Below are 23,997 nucleotides of genomic sequence, written 5' to 3'. Positions count from 1 at the left end.
CTCCAATATCTCTGTCCAGCAGAGGAATGGTTCCCAGGCCAGCAGGGCTCAGAGCTGAGGGGGAACCTCAGGAGAGCTCCAGGGGTGACTCTGAGCATTATCACAGCCAGAGCCCAAGACTCCCTGGGACCTGGGCTCCTCCCGTCCTCGCCCTTCGGGGCACAGGTGCTTACTGGCCACCGTGATGTTGACGTCCTGTCGCCGCTGACCAGCCAAGTTGGCCGCATGGCAGGTGTAGACACCAGCATCGCTCTCAGCAGTGCTGGCAAACACCAGCTCGTGGCCCTGCTGGTAGACCCTGCCGTGGGCGGGCAGCCGGGCTCCTGCATGCTCCCACCACACACTGGGCTCCGGCAGACCCTGGGGGGGCGGGCAGGCTACACGCTCCTCGCTGCCGGCCGTGAACACCCGTGGCTCAAATGGTGGCATGTCTTCGATCTCTGTAGGGACGGGAACAGACAGCCGGCTTACCATGGGATCCAGGACACCTGATGTTCTCCGTAGCCCGCTTCCCCGCTCCCAGCACGAGCCATCCCCGGGACCCCTAGCACCTCCTCTTCCGACCCCAGGCATCTTCTTCCTCCCTCTGCCCTCCAAGCTGCTCTGAGTAGGAAACAGGAAGCCAAACCTCTACATGGGCAACAACGCTGAAGGCAGCCCCTACCTCGGCACCCCAGACCCTCAGACTCACCTGCCAGGTGGAGTGTGGCCTCCAGGACGACGGGAGGGCCCCTCTGGCCCTGGCCTATGCAGCGGTAGACCCCCGCGTTGCGCGGCCGGACCTGGGTCAGCTGCAGGGACCCGTTGGCAAACACTGTGGCTCTGCGGAGGTGCGGGGGGCTGCGGAGGGGAGAGACTGATGTTGGCAAGGAGTGGCCCAGGGGCCTCGCTCCAGAAGGGAGCTGATGGAACCCCGACCTGTGCAGGCCAGGTATGCAGGAAAGAATCGGCCAGGAACAGGGCAGAGAGAAGGAAGCCGGCACGCCGTGCTGGTGCGTGCATGTGTGTGCATGTGCGTGCATGCATTTGTTCATGTGTGTGGGAGTGTGTATTTTAACTACAAGAGACACGGCTTTGGGGCAGCCAGGCCAGCAGCAGTGAGTGGGAGGAATCAAGGAGTTGACATGCCTGTGGAGACGGGGGGCCACCTTTCCAGGGAGCCAAGATAAGCCTGCTGGTAGAGCAGAAGCTCCAGCATCAGAAGCCCCGCAGCTGTACCAGACAGACCACAGGTGACGTCCTCAGGGCTGCAGCCGAGTGGGATCCCCGCCCCCAGCCTGGGGAGCCACACCTCCAAGGACCACAGCCACACCTGGTACCACCAAGGTGCTCTCTGCTCTCTAGGGCCTGGATGAGGACAGAAGTGTCCCTGTGGGCCTGATACCTCCCAGCAATTTCTGGAAATGTTTGCTTCTTCCAAAAAGTGTGTGTGTGTGCGTGTGTGCGCGCGCGCGTGTGTGTGTGTGTGTGTGTGTGTGTGTGTGAGGTGTCTTTACCATCTGGGACCTTCTTGTCCACAATGTGATCACCCAGGTTCCCCGTGTCCCTCCACCCCTGAGTTGCTGACCCCCATCCCAGAAGACCCTATGGGCAGAAGTGGGGGAGGAACGAGTCACCGCAGGCTCACACAGTGTATCTGCGGGAAGTGGGAAAAGATGCCCTTCCTGGAGCTGTGTCCCTTTGTTGGGTTCACTTTGTAACAGGAAGACATTCTACTGCCATCTGCTGGAAAGCTGAGGTAATTCCACGCATAGAGCTAGGATACCTGTGGTAAGAACCTCACTCCCTTTAAGAGGGTCTTTAAGATCCTTTAAAGAACAACCTATAAAGAATCCACCTGACAGTGCAGGAGACATAAGAGATGCGGGTTCAAACCCTGGGTTGGGAAGATCCCCTGGAGGAGAGTTCGGCAACCCACTCCAGTATTTTTGCCTGGAAAATTCCATAGACAGAGGAGCCTGGCGGGCTACAGTCCATAGTGTTGCAAAGAGTCGGACACGACTGAAATGACTGAGCATGTGTGCACACACAACTTTTAACGCCTTACCGGCTGCGGTTAGTGATGGCGGTCTCATCCTCAAAGACCCACTGCAGGCTCGGGGGCGGCTGGGCTGAGAACTGACAGTGGAACATGGCCTCCTCATTCCTGGCCACTACCACATCCTGGGGTGCCAGGACCACCCTGGCAAAGCTCTCATCTGGGGTGGGGGAGGCACAGACACGTGAGCGGGCGAGGCGGGCAGACCCCGCCCCCGCCCCCAGCTCCCCACCTCCACCCCCCGGGCTCACCAGCGATGCTCAAGGTGAAGTTCTGGCTGCTGCAAGCCTGGCCAAAGGCATTATGGGCACAGCAGGAATAGACGCCGCTGTGCTCGGGGCCGGCCGGCCGGAGGGTCAAGTTTCGCTCCTTGCTGCTGACCGTGTGGTTGCTCTGACCGTCAGAGAGGGCGCTCCCATCTCGGAACCACTGGTAGGTGGGTCTGCGGGGCCAAGCAGGTCAGCAGCAGGGGGGTGGGGGAGGGGTGTTCTCAGGTGGCCGGTAGGAAGGGTGCAAAACCGGAGAGGCAGGGCTAGACCCCTCAGTTTACACATGGGGAAACTGAGGCCTGGAGAGGGATCATGACTTGCACAGAGGCACACCATCCCGGGGGCAGAATCTGGCAGATTCTAGATTTCCCAGCTCCCAGGATTGCTCCATGGCACAAGGCTGCCCCTTCTCCAGTGACCAGGGCCCAGGGTGGAACAGCATGTGGGCAGGGTGGTGGCAGAGCCCACAGTTGGGGGAGACAGGTCTGCCAGTCAAGAACAATCACCCTTTCCTTCCCCTCCCCACAGTTTCCTTACCGAGGGTGCCCGTCAATGTGACAACGCAGTGTGACCTGGGTCAGGGGCTGTATTGCAGCTTCCGAGGCCGGATGCTTCAGGACCACGGGACCGGTCTCGAGCCCTGGAGCGGAGGCCAAGGTTGCAGAGTGAGGGGCGCGGGGCAGAGCAAGGGAGGGAGTGCAGAGAGGAAGGAGGACAAGCAGGAAAGGCCGGAACCTGGAGACTCGGAGGCCAAGTGACACAGGGCCACCCTGCCTCACAGCTCCTGCCATTAGCAAAACTACCCAGCAGATCATTGGGTCCAAGATTTGAAGGGGGGGTAAAATAACCCTTGGAAAAATGAAAACTTTTAACTTCCTCCTGTCCATACAAGCAGAGAGCTGACCTCAGTTGCATTCTCCCTGCCCCGTTCAACTGGAGACGGGAGGAGCTGAGGCAAAGGAGGGGGTCCCCTCGCAGGGTTTAGGAATTGAGGGTCTCATGGGGGCAGACACAGCCCCCCGGCTCTCACATTTGATGTTGAAGGAGGCATTGGCGCTGCGGGCTTCTTCTCCGGTGACTTCATCCCGAGCCACGCACTGGAAGGCTCCTGAGTCCTGCAGCCGGTCCACAGCCGTGAAGCTCAGGCTGCTGCCCTGGGTGAAGCGCCGCTCGGTGTCCTGGACGGGAACCCCGTCCAGCAGCCAGAACACGTGCACCGGGCCCGGGGCCTCAACCTCACAGCGGAGCAGCGCCCGGCGCCCCTGCAGCGCATCCTGGGAGGACGGCTCCTTGATGAAGACAAGGGCCGCCTGGGCACCTGCAGGCGGGGAACACAGGAAAGACAGGGTCACGGGGAGCTACAGCCACCGTCCTAACACGGGCCGCCCATCGCCCCGTGCAAGTGAGAAGTGAGAAGTGAGTGCAAGTGAGAAGGATCATGACACCCCAACTGTCTACTGAGGAACGTTTGCATTGTGCTGGGTACTCCGCAGGAAACAAAGACGCAGTACCCTCCAGGGGGCTGGTCTGGAGGGGGGACACAGGACAAAGGCAAAACCCGTGCTAAATGAATGACGTGGGCAGTCGGTGTCTCTAGAATGCTGAAGGGGGAGAGTCCCAAGGGCTAGAGGAGGGAGGGGGTTAATGCCGCACAGGACTCTCCTAAAGGAAAAAGAGTTCAGAGCTACGGGATCAGATCACAGGAGATGCTGGACCGAGGAGTGGAGAACATTAACAAGCAACCCTCCCCGCGATCTTCAGAACCCAGGTCACAGAGCAGAGCTAAATCATGATCCAAAGAACTTCTCGGAAGGATTACTGGCTCTCATGCATCCGCTGAGGGTCCAGCATCAGAGGTGGGGGGCTCTGAATCCCACCCACAGATGCTCCGCAGTCCAGTATTCCCCAGGGGTGTCTCTGGGAGAACCCATCCCATCACAGGAGAAGCCAGTATTCTCTGGATCTGCTGTTATTCCCCACGACATGCCGGGGCCACCCCACCTCCTACTCTCCAATCCTAGGGATCCATCTGTGTCCAAGGCTGGCTCTTCCGGGCTAACTGAGAGGTAAGCTAAGTGGTCCCAGGTCTCCCCCTCCTGCATGGCTATAGTTCAGCTCTGGCCAGGGCCACGGGGGCACCCTCATAGAAAGGGGCCCTGCAACCAAAGGTGGAACCAAACAAAGGGGTGGGTGAAGGGCCCGGGCAGAGCAGCAGATGGGCGGGGGAGGCAGAGGGCAGGGCCGGGCAGGTGGCACGGTTGCCGCACAGGAATAACACACTGGGCTTTGTTCCTGGCCTGCGTGGGCGCCCAGCTGGGGCCCGGAGCTTCGGGGCCCGGAACACCCACTGCGGGGGGGTGGGGAAGGGTGGGTGATGGCACAGAGCGGGTTGTGCCGCCCCTCCAGGGAGGGAAACAGGCCACCTGCGGCTGCTACGTGAAGAAGCAGGCTCTGCCTCTGGCCAAACCGGGCCCACAAGGGCAGGAAGGGAGAGACTAATGGGGTCCTGCCTGCCCCTTCCCAAACCACTGGAGCCCCTTCCAAGTCCCTGGGCATGGAAGGGGGAGTGGTTCTTTAGGCCACAAGAACCAGTCTCCTCATAAAGTCAGTGTCAAGGAGACTTCCCCGGTGGTCCTTGGGACTCTGCCCTCTCAATCTGGAGGGCCTGGGTTCCATCTCTGGTCAGGGAAATGGATCCCGCCTGCCTCAGCTAAGACCCAGAACAGCCAAATAAATAAAAATTTAAAAAAAAAAATGTGAGCATCAAGACAAGTCCAGGATCCCCCAGGGCTAGGTCCAGAGGAGGGGCTGCCCCTGATATAGGTCCATCTCCCAACATTCTAAAGGAACCAGCATGCAAGACACACGGCCCTGAAAGGAGCCGGGCGCTCCCCCAATACTTCTCAGCAGGTTCCTGCCGGCTCCTTGGATAGGATAATTCTCCACCACGCTGGGCTATCCCATCCACTGTGCCAATCAGCAAAGCTGCCCCCAGTCACCCTCACAACCCAAACACCCCCACTAGCTTCCAAACGCTTCACTGGAGTGCGGTCCCTGCCCTCCCTGAGTAAGCTGGATGAGTCAACTGAGGTCCAGAGAGATGAAGGGATTTGCTCAAGATCAAACAGCTCATTTGTGGCAGAGCCGGGACCGTGACCCAAGGAGCCCGACTCCATACCCACACCACACTCTTCCCAGCCCTGCCCAAGAACTCCAAACCAGTCCTGGAAATATCTGAGGCCAGAATGGGTCTCACTCCCTGCAGCCAGGTACAGAGAGAGACACACCTCCCACAGGTAACACCAGGCTCACAAAGGTGCTCAGTGAACACCAGCTGAATGGAGGTAACCTCAAAGGAGTGCGGGGCGAGAGCTGGCAGGCACAGAAGCATCCGGAACACTTCCCGACACCCACTCCTGACACAGATGGGCAGCCTCGGGCAGAGGCCCCAGCGGGCCTCTGTGCACATGACTCATTCAAATCTGGGGACCTTCAACCCAGAACTACAGATTCTCATCAAAGACAGAGAGAGTTTATCTGCCTCCAAGTGTAGACGACCCCCATTTTCCCGCTCAGCCTCTCCAGACACAGTGGGGACCAGGAGGCTCGCCCACCCACAGGAGGTTAGTTACAAGGGTTTGCTGTCAGATCTGACTCAATCCTGACAGCCACACTCAGTGCGCCTGACCTTGTGCAAGGAACACATTGGGACCCCAGCTTTCTCTCGCCCTCTCGTGACTCACAAACGCAATAAGTTCTTGTGCAACGCCTTGGATGAGCCCATTCAGCAGGCAGCTACCGTCATCCTAACCATCATCACGCTTCCTGCCCAAAGATGCAAGTTCTAGGGATGCTATAAAGCTCCCCCCAGGCGAGGCAAAATGCCCTCCCAGACCCCAGATGGGGAGCAGCTGCCATTGCAGGGAAGTTCTAAACAGATCATCAGGTTGGGGGGTGGGGTGGAGGGAAAGGGGCTGCGAGGTTGCAGGAAGCACAGACCCCTTGCCACAGAAACCCGAGTTGGGAGAGGAGATGGCATGACTCAGAAGGACCCCAGCTCAGCCTCCATCCAGCATCCCGTCCCCCCCTGGCACTGGCGGAGCTGTGGTGAGATACTGCATTCCCAGACTGCCACTCAGAGCCCCCCGCGCCCCCTCGACAGGGCCTGGGGAACATCAAAGCTGGCCCCGAGGGGCCCTGTGTCCTGACGTCAGCTCACAGCAGGTCCTGGTTACTGCTTGGCGGGGGCAGGCTTCAGATGTTACAGAAGGCAGGGAGGGCAGCCACCAGGCCTCCTCTAAGACCCTGGCCCCTGCTCTGAGCTCACATCCTGGCCACCCAGCTCCCTACACCAGAGACCGGCCCAGAGCCTCAACACCCACTTCACTGAGAAGACACTGCAAGGGGTGCCCAGTCCGGCCATCTCACCATCTGCAGGACAGGCTGGTCTGGTCTTTTGTCAGGGGAAACGGGGCAGACCAAGGAGGGTCCTGGGAAGTAGGAGCTCTTCGAAAGCTTCGGCTGAACAACGGAAGAGGAGGAGGAAGGCTTTGGGGGGATCGAGGTGGCACAGTCCCCAGCACAACCCTGACTAGGATGCCCCAGCGCTGTGGTCTGGAGAAAGTCCGTGAGGGAAGCACACCAGTCCTGGGCCTCCCAAAGCTGCCCCCTTTCACAGCCTGGCCCTCCGTGCACCCCACCTTCTACACCCAGACTCTGGGTGTAGAAGGGAAGTATCTGGCCCACGTGACCCTTGAGGCGACCGCTCAGCAGAGCAGCTTCAACTCCCTAGCAACGCCACCTCCACTGCCTCTCTGGACCTTCTCCCTTGCCATGAAATGAGAACCCCACTCCTACCACTCGGGCTGCATGAGACTAAGTGGATTCATAAATGAAAAGCCCACAGCATGGCCCAGAGCGCCTGGAGGGCACAGGGCGGGCCCAAGAACACCCCCCACCACCAAAACCGGCAGACAGAGCCATCTGCCCACACCAGGCACGACCCCAAAGAAGCTGGAGCTGCAAATACCCAATAAGGACATTTTCCAAGCCATCTCCTTGGTTCCCCAACAGCCATCTATATGCAGACACTCACTCTGCCTGGGCCCTGGCCCCAGCCCCTCGAGAAAGGGCTGGGTGGGCAGTGGCCCAACTCTGGCTCCCCATCCCCCAGCAAGCGTCTGGTTTGGTGCCTGCCCTCCTCGCTGCTCTCTGGGCCCCAGGCCCAGTCAATCCATGTGTGTATACGTGTGCCTGAGTACGCACACATATGTGTAAACATGATTTTATGGAGAGCAGAGAGCAGCAGGAAGTTTTTCTGCTCTGAAGTAATTTCAGCTACTCCAGTCCAAGGATCCATCTGGGCCACTCAACGACCCATCTCCCAGGGGCTAGTCCTCCTGGTCTCGAAAAGACATCCCCGGGCTCCAGAGGTCCTGTGAGTGCATGCGTGCTTAGTCGCTTCAGTTGTCTCCGATTCTGTGCGACCCTAAGGACTGCAGCCCCCCAGGCTCCTCTCTCCATGGGATTCTCCAGGCAAGAACACTGGAGTGGGTTGCCATGCCCTCCCCCAAGGGATCTTCCTGACCCAGGGATCCAATCTGGGTCTTCTGCATTGCAGGAAGATTCTTTACTGACTGAGCCACTAGGGAGACCCTAGAACCCACCAAACCTGACACCAGGGGATTCCACCTACCTTCTCTCCCTCCTAGTAAGAAGTGCCACCCTTCACACAGCTGTCTGGGGCCAGGCAGAGGCACCAACATGACCCTGGCTGGCCCCGGCCCAGGCATCTCGCACGGGGGTGCATGTGATCATGACTGTGACCTCTCCCACACACGAGGCTAACCCCTCCACACCTAAGACTGGCTCCAGGCCCCATATACCTGTGGGACATCCTCCCAGGGGAACCTAGAGAGCCCTAACCAAGGAAGCTCATATTGTGCCATATGGACCCAAGGGAGATGTCTGCCAACTTCCTGTGCCCTACCTGGGGCGACAGCATCAGGACACAGGCCAGGAGAGGCAGCCCTCAACCCAAGGGGCACAAGGGCTCCCTGCCGGGAAAGAGAGCAGCCCCCAGGCCCCCTCACCCACAGGAGGACAGCACTGCTCACAGGTCCCCTCCAGCCAGAAGCTCTAACGGCAGCAAGGGAGAGGCCCCAGGGGTACCAAGGTCTCTACCCCACTCCCCCTTCCCAAGGGGCCAACGCACCTTGGATTTGAGGGGTCTCACTGATGCACTTTCAGCTGTTCCAGGCTACTCCCAGGGCCCATAGCTCATAGGCGTGGGCCATTGTAGGGGGCGGGGCACGGAGGGGGTTTACGAACAGTCTCTGCAGGAAAAAGTTGTTTGCAGCAGTCCCACTCGCCTTCCCAGTTCCCCCGGGGCCGGCAGGAACACACACACACCGCAGTGGGGTTTGTGAATCTGGGGAGTCTGGAGTGCCCCCGCCCACCACCACCAATACCCACATGTGGTTTTAGCACCAGCAACCCCGTTTGAGGACACGCCCTAGAACCTCAGGGTTCAGAGGGTCGCTGAGGATCCACCTTGGCTGACTCCAAGACCCAGAGGCAGAGCACAGGGCTCCAGCCCCATCCCGTCTCCCCAGCGTCTACAAAAGGCCGGAGGTTCGCCAGCAGCCCCGCAGCCCTCCACAGGCCATCACAGCCCTTGCTCAGAGCCACGCGGGAGGGAGCAGAGCCAGGGACCCAGCTGAGTTTTCCTGTCCTGGGATTTAACTGTAAATATCTGGAGAGGCTCCCACATCCGGATTAGAGAAACGGAACAACATCACCAGGGATTAGGGCAGAAACAACCCAGAGGGCCAGCGCTTCTACCTTAGATGAAAACCACACCTCAGTCCTCCCCGCCCGTTCCTCTGAGGCCCTGGAGCGGAAAGATGAATCTCTAACAGCACAAGTAGGTCTTCGTGTCCAGTATCACGTGCCTCTGAACTGAGAGGGGCAGATACAGCAGTTGGGAGATGTGGTTTGAGAAGCTTCTCAGGGACTTCCCTGGTGGTTCAGGGACTAAGACTCCAGACTCCCAGTGCAGGGGCCCCTGATTTGATCCTTAGTCAGGGAATCAGATCCCACATATCAAAACTAAGATCTGGCGTGGCTAAATTTATCTTAAAAAGGAAAAAGCAGCAGCAATCCCCCAGCTGGCAGCCACACCATGCGACCGTGGCACCAAACTCTTCTGCTGGGGCCGAGGGGACCATATCTAGGACATATCTCTCACCCTTAGGAACTCTTAAACACCTATGATGTCTCCAAGGAGGCAGCAATGAATTAAAAACCCAGCCAGAGTGATACAGTGTGATCAGGCAGAAGGAACATAGGGTGGAGAGACCTGGGTTCTAGTCTCAATACAACCCCTAACAAGCAGAGTGACCCTGGCCAGTGGCCACCCCCATACCAGGTAGTTCTATTACCTGTAAATATTAGAGAACTGCGAAGATGTGACTGGACGGTCTCCAAGACCTAGCCCTGGATTCGCTGAGCCCGAGAGAGGCAGTCACAGGAACAAAGGGCTGGCTAGCCAGAGTCCCCTTCCTGCCCCCTCCCTGGCCTCCAGCTGCACAGCCAGCCCCCAAAGCCCACGCACCACATGTAGGGCCGGCCCCGGGAGGATTAAGACTGATGCTATAAATGGCAGGTGTGGGTCAGAGGCAGCTGGGAGCTGCAAACCGGGGACCAGCATCACTGCTAACAAGCTGCTGCCATTCCCGCGGCTCGGCTTGCAATCTGCCTCCCCAGGAGACCTGGCCTCTGCCTCGGCCATGCCCTTGCACTGAGAGCTCACTGCCTGTGATACCCCTGAGACACCCGCCTGTGCTGTATTTCCCAAGCTAGACTGCAAGCTCGCGGAGTGGGGGGTAGACATCCGTGCCCAATAACGGTACCCTGTGCCCCTCCAGAGGGCCTGGGCCACACAGCAAATACCATACACGCATTTACGGGGAGACGAAGGCACTTAAGAGTCTATCTGGGGACTTCCCTGGTGGTCCAGTGGCTAAGACTCTGTGTTTCCAACACAGAGCACCCGGATTCAATCCCTAGTCAGGGAACTAGATCCCACGTGCCACAGCCAAAAGCTCACAGGGGACAACCAAAGATCCCAACGCAGACTAATAAATAAATAAAAATTAAAATTTTTATAATAAATAAAAATAAACTAAAAAAAAAGAGTTACCTGACCTGAAATCTTCTGCATCTGCCGTGATCCAATCCTGGCCAAGTTAATTATCCTTTCTGGGCCTCAGTTTCCTCACCCAGTTTTTGTGATTCTTTTCTGACCCCAAGGATATTCAAATGAAACCTGTATTAGGTACAGACCCACAAAAGGCTGCATATTTCTCAGAGAAGTAAGAAATCCCAGAGGTTCTAGGGAACTATGGACTCCGGATTAAACTCCCTTGGGCAAGGTGATCCCTGGGGAGTCCAAACACCTGGTGAGCAATGGGGGCTTGAGAGGCGGACAGAACCGCCAGGGGGAACCAGGGGTCCTCTGCACCCTCCATGTTCATCCTCAGCCCCAAGGAGAGGGAGAGATTGCAGCCAGCCGTCTCCTGAAGACACCAGAGAGGGGACTGTGGAAATGACAGACACTGCAGGCAGGCAAGGGGGCTGCTGGACCAAGAGCCTGGGAAACGAGGCAGGAAGACCTCAGGGATGCTCAGCCGGTGTGCTCAGGGGCCCGGAAGGGGACAAAGGGCCCAGTGCTCGTCCTCCAGGGAAGATGGAAAAGGACTCAATGCAGGCTTGACAGCCATTCAGTGGGGTGGGGGTGGGGTTCAGACCCAGGCCCCAAGCAGGTCTCCCTCCCAGGTGTAGTGGGGAGGGGCCCAGGGACACCACAGTGAGAACAGTGCCAGGGCGGGCCTGGGCGTGAGCTTCCCAGAGCCTTTCCTGTCGAAGCAGAGGACAGCCTGGGAACCACTACTATGGGACTAGCTGGACCTGACTTCATCTATTTATTTTCAAGACAGGTTCGGAAAATGCTGGGAGATTCAGTTTTCTGAGCTTTTTTTACCCCTCTCTAAGTGAGCACACACCCCAAACTCTCCATTAGGGGAGAACACAAGTCCTTGTCCTTTAGGTGGAGTGATCTCAACTCTACTAATGAGGGAAAATCCTCCCTGGCTCTCTGTTTTTTTAAGTATTTATTTAATTTGGCTGTGCCACGTCTTAGTTATGGCATGTGGGATCTAGTTCCCCGACCAGGAATCAAACCTGGGCCCCCCTGCATTGGGAGCTCGAGGTCTTGGCCACTGGACCACCAGGCAAGTCCCCTCCCTACCTCTTGCTGCTAAGTCACTTCAGTCGTGCCCGACTCCATGCGACCCCATAGACGGCAGCCCACTAGGCTCCCCGGTCCCTGGGATTCTCCAGGCAAGAACACTGGAGTGGGTTGCCATTTCCTTCTCCAATGCATGAAAGTGAAAAGTGAAAGTGAAGTCGCTCAGTCGTGTCCAACTCCCAGTGACCCCATGGACTGCAGCCCACCAGGTTCCTCTGTCCATGGGATTCTCCAGACAAGAGTACTGGAGTGGGTTGCCATCCCTATCTCTTAAAGAAGTTAAAAACATCCCTTTGACCTGTTCTAGCCAATATGGCAGCCACTAGCCACATGCAGCTATTAAAATGTAACTTAATTAAAATGAAGCGAAACTGAAAATTCATTTCCTCCACCACACCAGTCACGTTCTAAGTGTTCAGGAGCTGCATGCGGCTAGTGGCCACCGTACTAATCAGCACAGACGTCAGACCTCTGTCTCTGCAAAAAGTTCCATTGGTCAGCACGGCCTTAGCTACTCTGTCTGCTCTGGTCAGCCCTTATGTCAGACACATTATTTCTCATCCAAAGAACCCTCCACTGGGACCAGCCTCATTTCACAGAGGTGGAAACTAGGGTCAAGGCTATCCCAGTGACAGTGAGGGGGAACCGCCCCTAGGTCTATCTGACTCCCACGTCTGTGTGCTTTTTTTTTTGGATGTGGACCATTTTTTTTTAAGTCTCAATTGAATTTATTACACTATCGTCTCCATTGTTTTATGTTCCGGCTTTTGGCCAGGAGACACATGGGCTCTTAGCTCCCCAACCACACCTTGTGCGCTGGAAGGTGAAGTCTGAACCACTGGACCACCAGGGACGACCCTGTGTTCTTGCCACGTTGCCACTCCGGCTCTTCATTTCTTTCACTTTATTCCCTTTTACCCAAGGCCACCTCCAACAACCACTCCGTCCTGTTTAATTAAATCCTCTCTTTGTACGTGCTCTGGTCAGATGCGATTGTTGTTTTGCATGTGGCTATTTTTAACCTATATAAATGCATTATCTCTCACTCTGCTTCTCATTTTATTCCCCTCAGCACTGCGTTCTAAAGTGCTTTCCCTGTGGCCACTGCCTATATCCTGCTGTTGTTTCCCAGGAGAATAACATACTGTTGGGTATGGGGAAGAAAGAAGAAAATGAAAAATTTTAAAACAAGTAAGTGGCTGAACATACCTGCCCACAGTTTGAAAGTCAGTCCGTGAGCCTCCACCCTCCTCTCCGTGCGCCCCTCCAGCACCGCAACCAGCCCCGTGCGGCTCCCCCCATGCATCTGGGGACCAGCAGAGCCCGGGAAAACACGCACGCGGGTACACACACTCCCCCAGCTTCTCCCTTCCCCTCCATCCTCCTCCCCCCAAACCCAAAATGTGACTAAAGAGGTTGGCCTTCAGCTGGTTTCAAAGGGATAAGAGAGGGAGGCAGTCTCATACTTTTATATTTAGAAGTGCTCTGCAAACCACTTCCCGGAGCAGACAAGAGTGGGGAATGTGAGGAAATCGCTCTGCTATGTGTGATGTGGAAAGCACGAGCCACGCAGGGCCTGCGGCGACGGGCTGCATTTGCCACACAGCCGCTGACACGCGGCGATGCCAAACACATGTTGCCGGAGACCAAGGCGGCCCGACACCATCCTCCAAGTGCCCTTCCCCCAGCCTTCCTTTCTTTCCTTCTCCACCTGTCTGACCAACAGCTGCTTCTGGAAACCCACCCAGGAAAAGAGATGCTCCAGGCTTTAAGCCTCAACCTGAAACACAAAGAGAAGAGCCCAGAAAAACAGAGGTGGCTTGGGAGAGCCACTGGCTTCAAGAGGCAACGGTGCAGACTTCCCTGGTGGTCCAGCGGTTAAAAACATCCGCCTGCCAATACAGAAGACATGGGTTCAATCTCTGGTCCAGGAAGATCCCATATGACAAGAGGCAATTAAGCCCGTGCGCCACAACTATCAAGCCTGTGCTCTAGAGTCCGAGAACCGCAACTACTGAGGCCCGAGTGCCTAGAGCCGTGCTCCACAACGACAGAAGGCACCACAATGAGGAGGCCGAGCGCTGCAACCAGAGAGTAGCCCCTGACGGCCACAACGAGAAAAAGCCCTTGAGCAGCAACGAAGGCCCAGCGCAGCCAGATATAAAAATAAGTTAAAAAAAGTTAAGTTCTGGAAAATTTTTAAAAAGAGGTGAGGGTGCCCTCCGGGCCTCTAGGCTGCTGCGGAGGGTGTAGGGGTGGGATTTCGCAGAGGCCCCTGCTGCCTTCTGCAGACAGATCTGCCGTGGCCATCCAAAACTCTCCCCTCAACCCCTCAGCTACCACATGTGGCCGGGGAAATGTCGGCGGGGGAAGCTATCTTATGGCGAGGACCAACTACTGCAGCTGGGGTCACAGCTCCAGCATCACTCAATTGAGTCTTGCCCAGCTGGGGGAGGGTGGAGATCAAGGGACAGAGCGGGAAGGGGAAGGCAGGCCAGCTACTTAATTAGAATCAAAGCATCAGACACTTCCTTGACTCCTTATAAACTTCACTTTATGGCTTAAAATCTAAACTCTCTAATAAGGTAAAACCCAATTTTATTCTTTTCTTTCTTAACTGCATCACTGATGATTTGCTTCTTTTTTTTTTAATGACAATAACCAAAAAAAAGTCGTTTTTGAAAAATCAGCTGTTTCAAAAAAGCATTCTGGCTAAAGATGGCAGAAGATGTATATTAATCTTCATATCAGTAACGACAGATGAGGAAAACAGAATCTGAAGAATAAGGGATAGAAACCATTCCTTGTAAGTTATTTTTAAAAGCACCAAAAACTTGCAACTCATTACCAGATGCTTAAAGCCTGGGGATAGCTGACTTTCGGGGGTGGGGATGTTATAAAACATAAAGTACACACAAATAGCTAGAAGAAGAAGAAAAAAAGCCCCTAAGAGTGGCTGATGCAATAACTGGATAGCCAAAAAAATGACAAAGACCTAAAGTTTATTTTATGCCTACTCTGTGGATCTTTAAGTCAGGGTCTGGAAGGCACCAAGATCTGGCTTCACTTAAGTCTGGAACTGGCTGTCCCTCCATCCCAGGAGGTGCCTCTCACAGGCCTCTACAGTCACGCAGAGAGAGAGGGAGAGAAGCAGACACTGATGGAGAAAAGAGGAAGACAGGAAGAAGAGAAAAAGGGGGGCTGGAGGGAGCCAGAGAAAGGGGGTAAGGGAGAGGTGTTAGAGGAAGGAAAAGAGTGGGGAGGAAGGGCAGCGGGGAAGAGAGAGACACAGAGAGACCCAGATCAACAGGCAGAGACATGGACAGAGACAAACTGAGAGACAGAGCCAGTAACACAGTCCTAGAGACCCAGAGAGAGACAAGAAAGAGAGACACGGAGCATGCATGTATGCACACAAAGGATTCTCCATGCCTGCAGAGCAGCCTCCAGCCCCACTGACCCCAGCCTCCTCTGGCCAAGGAAAACCCCTCACAGGGCATCTCTAGTAGGGACATCTTCCCCAGCCCCACCTGCCAGCCAACCCAGAAGCCACAGGGACTCCATACTCAGAGTCTCTGGCGACAGGTCACAGGTCACAGGGCTGCCCAGTGTAACACTAGACACGGAAGGTTACAGCCAACCTGTACTTGGGAGGGATGGGGGAGTGGGGCTCTAGATACTCCCAATCCACTTAAAATGGAGAGCCTCAAATTAGAGGCTCCTGGTAAATAATTCACCAGGAAAAGTACAGTACCTTCCCTGGGCTCTTCCATTATTCATCAAGATAAATGTACCATACTGTTACACTTCCTGACATCTAAAAATGGTCCGAGCCATTAGGCCAGGAGCAAGAAGACAGTGGGGCACTTCCCACCCGACTTTTCCAGAACTCCTGACCCAGCAGTCCTGCTCCTCTGGGAACTCAGCTGGCTGCTCCTCACGCAAGGGCAAAGAAGTCAACTTCCAGAAATGGCCAGCCCCGGCTCAGACCATGAGACCTCAAGAGCACCCACCGTGGTCCTCAAGAGCCCAGGAAAGTCCTGAGTAAGACTCCCCCGTTCACCAGACCCAGAGATGTGGGCCCTCCCAAAGGGAAAAGGCAACCGCTGTTTGTACAATACCTGTCTAAGGGCAATTCTGTTCCTAGGAGGTTCAAGAAGTTTGACTTGGATGCCAAATAAGTGAACCTACAGAAGATCTGCATCTGACTTGCACAGGCAGCTCTGAGCAAGTCGCTCTGTTCTTCAGGCCTCAGTTTCCCCATCTGTAAAGCCAGCTGCTCCTTATCCTGCAGGGACGAAATGCCCTCTGGGAAGTCCGAAGCGCTGCATGACTTTAAGACCCCTGGCCCACCGGGTATGGGCAGGATGGAGATGACAAGAGCTCAGAGTCTGGAGTCAGACTGTCTGACTTCAGTTCTCCTCCCCCACTTACCGAGTGTATGACCTTGGGCAAGCTGTTTATCCTCTCGGTGTCTCCATTTCTGCAGCTATAAAATGGTGCTAATAACAGTATCTACCTCCTAGGCTTGCGAAAAGTAAATTCACATGTTAACCAATGTAGCATGTTTGGAACAGTGCCTGGCACATATTAACTTAAGTATCATGTGAGTTTGGGCTCTTAGCCATTATTGCTTGCGATTATTATGTTCAAGATCTTTGAGGGACTGTGTTCCATGACAACCACCTCTTACCCAGGGAAGGCCTCGGTTGGCATCTCTCTCATGCAGACCATATGGAGCTGCTAAGTGCTACCCACTCAGTCTCTGCCATCTGGGTAAGAGGTTTCTGAACAGACTCTGAGGTCTGAAGCTTTGTCCCACAGCTGCCCGATGAAGCCGGCCACTCCAGCAGGGCTCCATGGGGCGGGCAGCAGTCGATTGCTGGGACCACTCTAGGGATGGCTGCCCCGGGAACCTCCAGGCAGTGCTCAGATTAGTAGCTGCTCAGCATTTCAGTCACTTCCCACCTTCACAGGAAGGACAGTCAGAACAAGTCTGTCTCAGTGAAAACGGATCCAGACCGTGCTGGAACGAGGCAGGCCTCTGGCCTCAAGGGGCCCGACTGTAGTTAGGTGAGGATAGCACAGCGAATGTTTAGACGCCAATGAATGAATGCCTGGAGGTAAACTCTTAGGGTTCAGCTTTCTGATCCCATTAGGCCCCAGTGAGGGGGGGACTGGAAAATTCTTTGCTTTATGAAGGAAAATATCTGACTCCATAAAATAGAGGTTGTAAACAACTCTCAATGGCAAACGACCAATTAGGAAAACGGTTTCTAGCAATGGACAGAAGAGGGGTTGCTGGCCTTGATGTGCAGTTACAAATCAATCGCAACCACCATTAAAATTCTAATAGTGACGTGGTCAAAATAGCATGTTTTCTCAAAACAGATATAAATGATTAATAAATATAAGATGTTCCAATGCACCAATAACCTAATGAATGCAAATTAGAAACATAAATGCAAATAAGAAATGCTGATCATACTGCTAGTAATGCTTAAAATTCTCCAAGCCACGCTTCAGCAGTACGTGAACCATGAACTTCCAGATGTTCAAGCTGGTTTTAGAAAAGGCAGAGGAACAAGAGATCAAATTGCCAACATCCGCTGGATCATCGAAAAAGCAAGAGAGTTCCAGAAAAACATCTATTTTTGCTTTATTGACTATGCCAAAGCCTTTGACTGTGCGGATCACAAGAAACTGTGGAAAATTCTTCAAGAGATGGGAATACCAGACCACCTGACCTGCCTCTTGAGAAACCTATATGCAGGTCAGGAAGCAACAGTTAGAACTGGACATGGAACAACAGACTGGTTCCAAATAGGAAAAGGAGTACGTCAAGGCTGTATATTGTCACCCTGCTTATTGAACTTATATGCAGAGTACATCATGAGAAACACTGGGCTGGAAGAAGCACAAGCTGGAATCAAGATTACCGGGAGAAATATCAATAACCTCAGATATGCAGATGACACCACCCTTATGGCAGAAAGTGAAGAGGAACTAAAAAGCCTCTTGATGAAAGTGAAAGAGGAGAGTGAAGAAGTTGGCTTAAAGCTCAACATTCAGAAAACGAAGATCATGGCATCTAGTCCCATCACTTCGTGGGAAATAGATGGGGAAACAGTGGAAACAGTGTCAGACTATTTTTTTGGTTCCAAAATCACTGCAGATGGTGACTGCAGCCATGAAATTAAAAGACACTTACTCCTTGGAAGAAAAGTTATGACCAACCTAGAGAGCATATTCAAAAGCAGAGACATTACTTTGCCAACAAAGGTCCGTCTAGTCAAGGCTATGGTTTTTCCAGTGGTCATGTATGGATGTGAGAGTTGGACTGTGAAGAAGGCTGAGCGCCGAAGAATTGATGCTTTTGAACTGTGGTGTTGGAGAAGACTCTTGAGAGTCCCTTGGACTGCAAGGAGATCCAACCAGTCCATTCTGAAGGAGATCAGTCCTGGATGTTCATTGGAAGGACTGATGCTAAAGCTGAAACTCCAATACTCTGGCCACCTCATGCAAAGAGTTGACTCATTGGAAAAGACCCTGATGCTGGGATGGATTGAGGGCATGAGGAAAAGGGGACGACAGAGGATGAGATGGCTGGATGGCATCACTGACCCGACGGACGTGAGTTTGAGTGAACTCCGGGAGTTGGTGATGGACAGGGAGGCCTGGCGTGCTGTGATTCATGGGGTCGCAAATAGTCGGACACAACTGAGCAACTGAACTGAACTGAACTGAATCACACTGCCTTATCAAATGAATGCTAAGTTTTTAAAGTAACACTTAACACTGGTGGAGTAGATGGAGAAAACGGTCCTCGTGCTTTGCTGGTGGGAGTGTAAGTTATCATTTGTTTATTTGGCTGCATCGGGTCTTAGTTGCGGCATGCAAACTCTTCACTGCAGGATCTAGTTCCCTGATCAGGGATTGAACCCAAGCTCTCTGCATTGGGAGCGTGGAATCTTAGCCACTGGGCCACCAGTGAATTCCGGAGATTGTAAATTATATTGTCCTTCTGGAAAGTGGTTTGCTACTGTTGTACCGATACACTAAAAAGTTCATGCCCTTCCTCCTTAGGGAAGTTCTGATTCCAGGTCTGGGCAGGAAATGTGCAGGATGAACTTGGAGCATCTTATCACACAAGGAACGAGCAAAGACAAAGGGTCGCATCAAAAGGCTCAGGGCCAGCTTGAAGAGGCTCCTGTGAGGCAAAGAAGGGCCATTTAAGCATCCATAAGGGTTAAAAACCACACGGCCTTAACACATTGTGGGTGATGTGTGTGTTAGTCATAGTCATGTCTGAGTTTTGGGGATCTCATGGACTATAGCCCGCCAGGTTCCTCTGTCCATGAAATTCTCCAGGCAAGAATGTTAGAGTGGGTTGCCATTCCCTTCTCCAGGGGATCTTCCAGACCCAGGGACTGAACCTGAGTCTCCTGCATTGCAGGCAGATTCTTTACTCTCTGAGTCACCAGGGAAGTCCCTTAACACATTGGATGAGTTTAAAATCTATGAATTCATAATGATGTCAAAAAAAAAAAAAGAGCCCAAGGGGAGAGATAAACTGGGAACTTGTGACTGACATATATGCACTACTATATATAAAACAGATAATTAATAAGAACTTCCTGTATAGCACAGGGAAATCTACTCAATACTCTGAAATGACCTATATGGGAAAAGAATCTTAAAAAGAGGGGATATATGTACAACTGACTCACTCTGCTGTACTTCTGAAACTAACACAACACTGTAAATCAACTACACTCCAATAAAAAATTGTAAAGACCCCAGTAATGCCAAATCATAAAATTAAAAACAATTTTTTTCTAAAGAGCCCAAAATGACACCTTTGAAGGATGCTAGAAAAACAACTTGTTATTTTAAAAACTGGTCAAGAAGCATTTACTTTCCCTTTCTTGAACAGCTATATCTCATGGTAACCAAACAGTTAACGAGGGGCAACTAACTGATCTTCAAAAAAGTCTCCAACTGATAAATAGAATATCACCATTTTACAGACCCCCCCACCCCCGCAATGAAATAATGGATCTAGCAATAATTACTGCTGCGGCTGCTGCTAAGTCGATTCAGTTGTGTCCAACTCTGTGTGACCCCATAGACGGCAGCCCACCAGGCTCCCCCGTCCCTGGGATTCTCCAGGCAAGAACACTGGAGTGGGTTGCCATTTCCTTCTCCAATGCATGAAAGTGAAAAGTGAAAGGGAAGTTGCTCAGTCGTGTCTGACTCTTAGCGACCCCATGGACTGCAGCCTACCAGGCTCCTCCATCCATGGGATTTTCCAGGCAAGAGTACTGGAGTGGGGCGCCATTGCCTTCTCCGGCAATGATTACTGATAGCTACTAATTATCCAGAGAGACAACCAAATGTTATGTGCCTACTGAGGAAAGGATACCTGGAAGAAAAAAAAAATCAAATCTAAACCTGACGAAGCCTCCACGTCTACATTTCACTATTAAAAAGAAACTCTAAAAGGAATTTGGAAAACAAGGACTGAAACAGTGAACTCTGAATCCACATTCTTCTGTTGCCCCCACAAATGGTTATTAAGACCTAAAGCTCTTAACATTTCATAAGCTTCAACTGCTTTCCCCACTAGATTGTCAGCTCCCTGAGGTCAGGAGCTAATCGGCCACTCTTCCACCACCTCCACTGTGATTGCCTTGCCCACTGGAGATGCTCAGGAAACACCCACTGATCTGAGGAGGGTTCACTAGCCCCTGCATAATGTGGAACCAGCAGAGTGGAGGTCAAAGCCCAACCTGGAATCCTGGTTGGCAATTACATTAATTACCATTATTAATTCAACAAATACTTATTTAGCACCTATCATGTGCCAAGTACTCTGCAAAACACTGGGGACAGAGAGAGAAAAACACAATTACTGCCTTTAAATATCTCTGCTTAGTGGGGGAGTCAGACAAGTAAACATATAATTACGATAACAGCAAGGCCTCACTGACCAGTTGCAACGTGCCAGGCACTGTTCCAAGAGTTTTAACCAGTGTGAATGCTCACGACCACCCAGTGAGGGAGGCACTCCGATCCCCATTCTGCAGATGAGGAAACCAAGGCACAGAAAGGTAAAGTCACTTGCTCAAGGTCACACAGCAAGTCGATGACACACACAAGATTCAAATCTCTTGTTGCCTGGCTCAAAGGAAAAACCTATCCTAACCACTAGGCTTAACCATGGTACCACACAGTGTGATAGGTGGGTGCACAAGGCAAGCTTTTAACCCAGAGTGAGGGTAAAAGGGGGATGCAGAGGAGCATCTCAGAAGAAGGCTCCTCAGAACAAGATTTTAAGGGATTTCCCTGGTGGTCCAGTGGTTAAGACTCTGAGCTTCCACCCCAGGGGCCGAAGGTTCAATCCCTGGTCAGGGAACCAAGATGCCACCTGGCTCTGCACGTTAACAACAAGGTTTTAAGAAGGAAGGGGGCTTGGCAAATAGAAAAAGACAGAGGCACAAAGACAAAGCATGAACTTGAGGCACTGAGGATGCTCAGAGCTTAAGGGATGACGGGGTCAGAGGGGCATAGCTAAAGGCCGCTAGGACACTGGTTTGTGAGGGGTGGAGCAGACAAAGGAGATGAAATACAAATTTATCTGGCTCAGGCTGTCCCCAGATAGAAAAAAACAAAAAAATATCACCAACAGTGAGTCCCTCCCTGTTTCCGAGGAGGTGGGTGTTAGGGTAGAAAATGGACTGAAGCAGCTCTTTGTCATGGAGAGAGCAGCAGGCACGGTCACAGGAGGCATTTCGGGATAATGCCATACCTGTTCTGTTAGCTTCCCAGGACTGCTATAACAAATTACCACAGCTGGGTGGCTGAAAACAATGGAAGCTTATGCTCCCTCAGTTCTGGAGGCCAGAAGTGTGAAATGAAGGTGTTGGCAAGCTTGGTTCCTTCTGGAGGTTCTTCAAGAGTCTGTTCCAGGCCTCTCTCCCAGCTTCTGGTGGGTGCAGGCAATCCTTGGAATTGCTTGGCTTAGCGATCTCTCTCCGCTCACTCAGTCATGTCCAACTCTGCGACCCTGTGGACTGTATCTCGCCAGGCACCTCTGTCCATGGGATTTTTCAGGCAAGAATACTGGAGTGAGTTGTCATTTCCTCCTCGCAGGGATCTTCCCAACCCAGGGATCGAACCTATGTCTCCAGCACGGCAGGCAGATTCTTAACCCGCAGAGCCATCAGGGAAGTCCGCGCATGGAGCCGCACCACTCCACTTCCTGCCTCCACCATTAGGTAGCCATCTGCCCTCTGTGCATGCCTGCAGCACTTCCCTTATTGCAAGAATGTCACCAGTCACGTAGGATTAGAGCCCACCTGAATGACATCTCTTAACTTAAGCACATCTGCAAAGACCCTATTTCCAAATAAGGCCACGATCACAGGGGCCAGGGGTTAGGACTTGAACATATCCTTTTAGGAGACACCATTCAACCCACAACACCTGCTATTCTGCAAACTGCTTTTTTTGCTCTACAATTAACCACAGGTATCTTTCCACGTCTGTTCACATGGTTCTAGTCCATTCATTTCAACCATGTGTATTATTATTCAACCAGTGGCCCATAATCTGTTTGTCTAACACCCTAATCTAATTGTGGACGTTCAGATAGTTATAAATTTTTGCCATTATAAACAACACCCCCACCGAACCTCCCTGCGCAGGCACCTGTGCAGCTTGGTAATGAGAATGTTTCTAGAAACAGAACTGCCCCTGGACCACAGAGAATACAATTTCAGGTTTTTGATAAATGACAAACTGCTCTTTAAAAAGGTTGTGCCCATCTGTTTTCCTTACCAACACCGACACTTTATTCTTTGCCAATTTGCAAGTACTAAAATAATACCTTTCTTTATTTTGCAAGTCAATTAAGACATCTAGTCTGTCCCTAACAACATAAAACAATCTTGTTTACTGGTTTTAGCCGAATTTTCTACTGTACTTCCTTGTCTACCTTTTTCCTTATTTATTTTTATTGCTATCTTTTTCTTATTAATTTGTAATCAATAAAATCATTAATACGAGGCCTTTTCTGCATTACCTGTCACACTTTCCCCCTCTGAGAATGGTCATTAAGTTATTGAGTACCTACTAAGTGCCAGACATTGTTCCAAGTGTTAGAGAGTACAACAGTGAATAGAGCCGTGAAGGTTCTTGTTCTTTAACTTTTCAGAAGGAGATGTGTTTGTGCATGATTTGGGCTGGAAAATAGATAGCAAGTGAACTTTCTTGGGTGCAGAGGCTGCCTTGGAATTCATTTAACTACTGTCCTGTTTTAATTCATTTGAGAGCCTTTGGGGAAAACCCACTCTGTTCTCCAGGTGTCCTGGGAGCATCCCTGAAGCAGCAGCGTGGTTAGTGAAGGTATAAGCGGGAAAAGCTGACTGCTGTGCCTTTCCCTCAGAAGGAAGAGTCACATTCCAGGCACCCACCCCCCCAGGTGACCAGGGGCTTCAACAGTTAAACCCGGGTGAGTTCAGAGAGCAAAGGGAGTTTTGAGGAGGAATGACCCCTCCCCATTTCAGTGGAGGGGGTACCACCGCAGCCTCATCCCACCTTCTCTCCCAGGTCCCAGGGAGGGGTGATGTCTCAGCATTTTTGGCTGAGATCCTCTCTCTCCCATCCCCTTAGGGTGGGGGTTGGGGAATAGACCCCCTGCAGACCGGACACATTTTATACACGTAGCCTACACACACACACACACACACACACACACACACACCACCCACCCCCCTCTAATTCAGGGATGAACCAGACAATCCTCTTCAGATTAAAACCTTGTTCCTCAAGCTCACCTTTATCTGTAATAAAGGTGATGCACGGACTTCCTTCTCTCCAGTTCCTCTGTCTTTCCTTCCTCCCTGCATCCACTGGTTTCCAATTCAGAGGAGAGAAGGGTGATATTTACTGACTCCTTCAACATACAGTTTCCATTCTATTGCTTTAGGCCTATTTATTTTTTCTTCTTGAAAAAGCCTCACAGCTTGTAGGATCTTGGGTCCCTCACCAAGGATGAAACCCGTGCCCTCACCTGCAGCAGAAGCATAGAGTCCTAACCACTGGACTGCCAGGGAAGTCCCTATGCCTAAGTCTCTTAGGGTTTTTCTTGTTGCTGATTTTGTGAATGGGGTAAATGTTTCCATTGTATTTCGTAAAAGGTTACTCGCTGATAAGCAGTGAAACTTCTGAGTTTTGTGTAGTTTTGCCAAATAACTCTCTTACTATTCTAATGGCTTTCAGTTGATGATTGGGTTTCACATATAAGAAACTGGCACCATCAGCAAAAGACATTAACTTTATTTTGACTTCTGTTTTATCTATTTATGGCTACATTG

The 23,997-nt window shown here is 52.5% G+C and overlaps 1 protein-coding gene and 1 non-coding gene across 3 annotated transcripts in view; one reads left to right on the top strand and one right to left on the bottom strand.

Annotated features, from left to right (window-relative positions):
* The window catches only part of PTK7 (protein tyrosine kinase 7 (inactive)), a 64,300-nt gene that overhangs the window by 20,656 nt on the left and 19,647 nt on the right, over positions 1-23,997 (bottom strand). Inside the window, exons 1-7 of one of the 2 annotated variants that reach the window (XM_070778009.1) lie at positions 12,827-12,946; positions 3,338-3,625; positions 2,845-2,947; positions 2,290-2,480; positions 2,048-2,198; positions 692-840; positions 174-440 (exon numbers count right to left, since the gene is read on the bottom strand). In XM_070778009.1, coding sequence (XP_070634110.1) covers positions 174-440; positions 692-840; positions 2,048-2,198; positions 2,290-2,480; positions 2,845-2,947; positions 3,338-3,625; positions 12,827-12,923 — 1,246 coding nt within the window. In that variant the 5' untranslated portion in view covers positions 12,924-12,946. Of the gene's footprint in view, positions 1-173; positions 441-691; positions 841-2,047; positions 2,199-2,289; positions 2,481-2,844; positions 2,948-3,337; positions 3,626-12,826; positions 12,947-23,997 lie in introns of those variants that run through there. The other variant, XM_019985565.2, reaches the window with a different exon arrangement.
* TRNAG-UCC (transfer RNA glycine (anticodon UCC)) lies at positions 20,963-21,035 on the top strand. The gene has a single exon. It is a non-coding gene; the product is annotated as a tRNA-Gly (tRNA).

This window comes from Bos indicus, chromosome 23, assembly GCF_029378745.1.
Source record: "Bos indicus isolate NIAB-ARS_2022 breed Sahiwal x Tharparkar chromosome 23, NIAB-ARS_B.indTharparkar_mat_pri_1.0, whole genome shotgun sequence".
In the NCBI taxonomy this organism is placed as follows: domain Eukaryota; kingdom Metazoa; phylum Chordata; class Mammalia; order Artiodactyla; family Bovidae; genus Bos; species Bos indicus.
The sequence above is the reverse complement of the archived record's forward strand: the minus strand, read 5'-3'. Positions and strand labels throughout refer to the sequence as shown.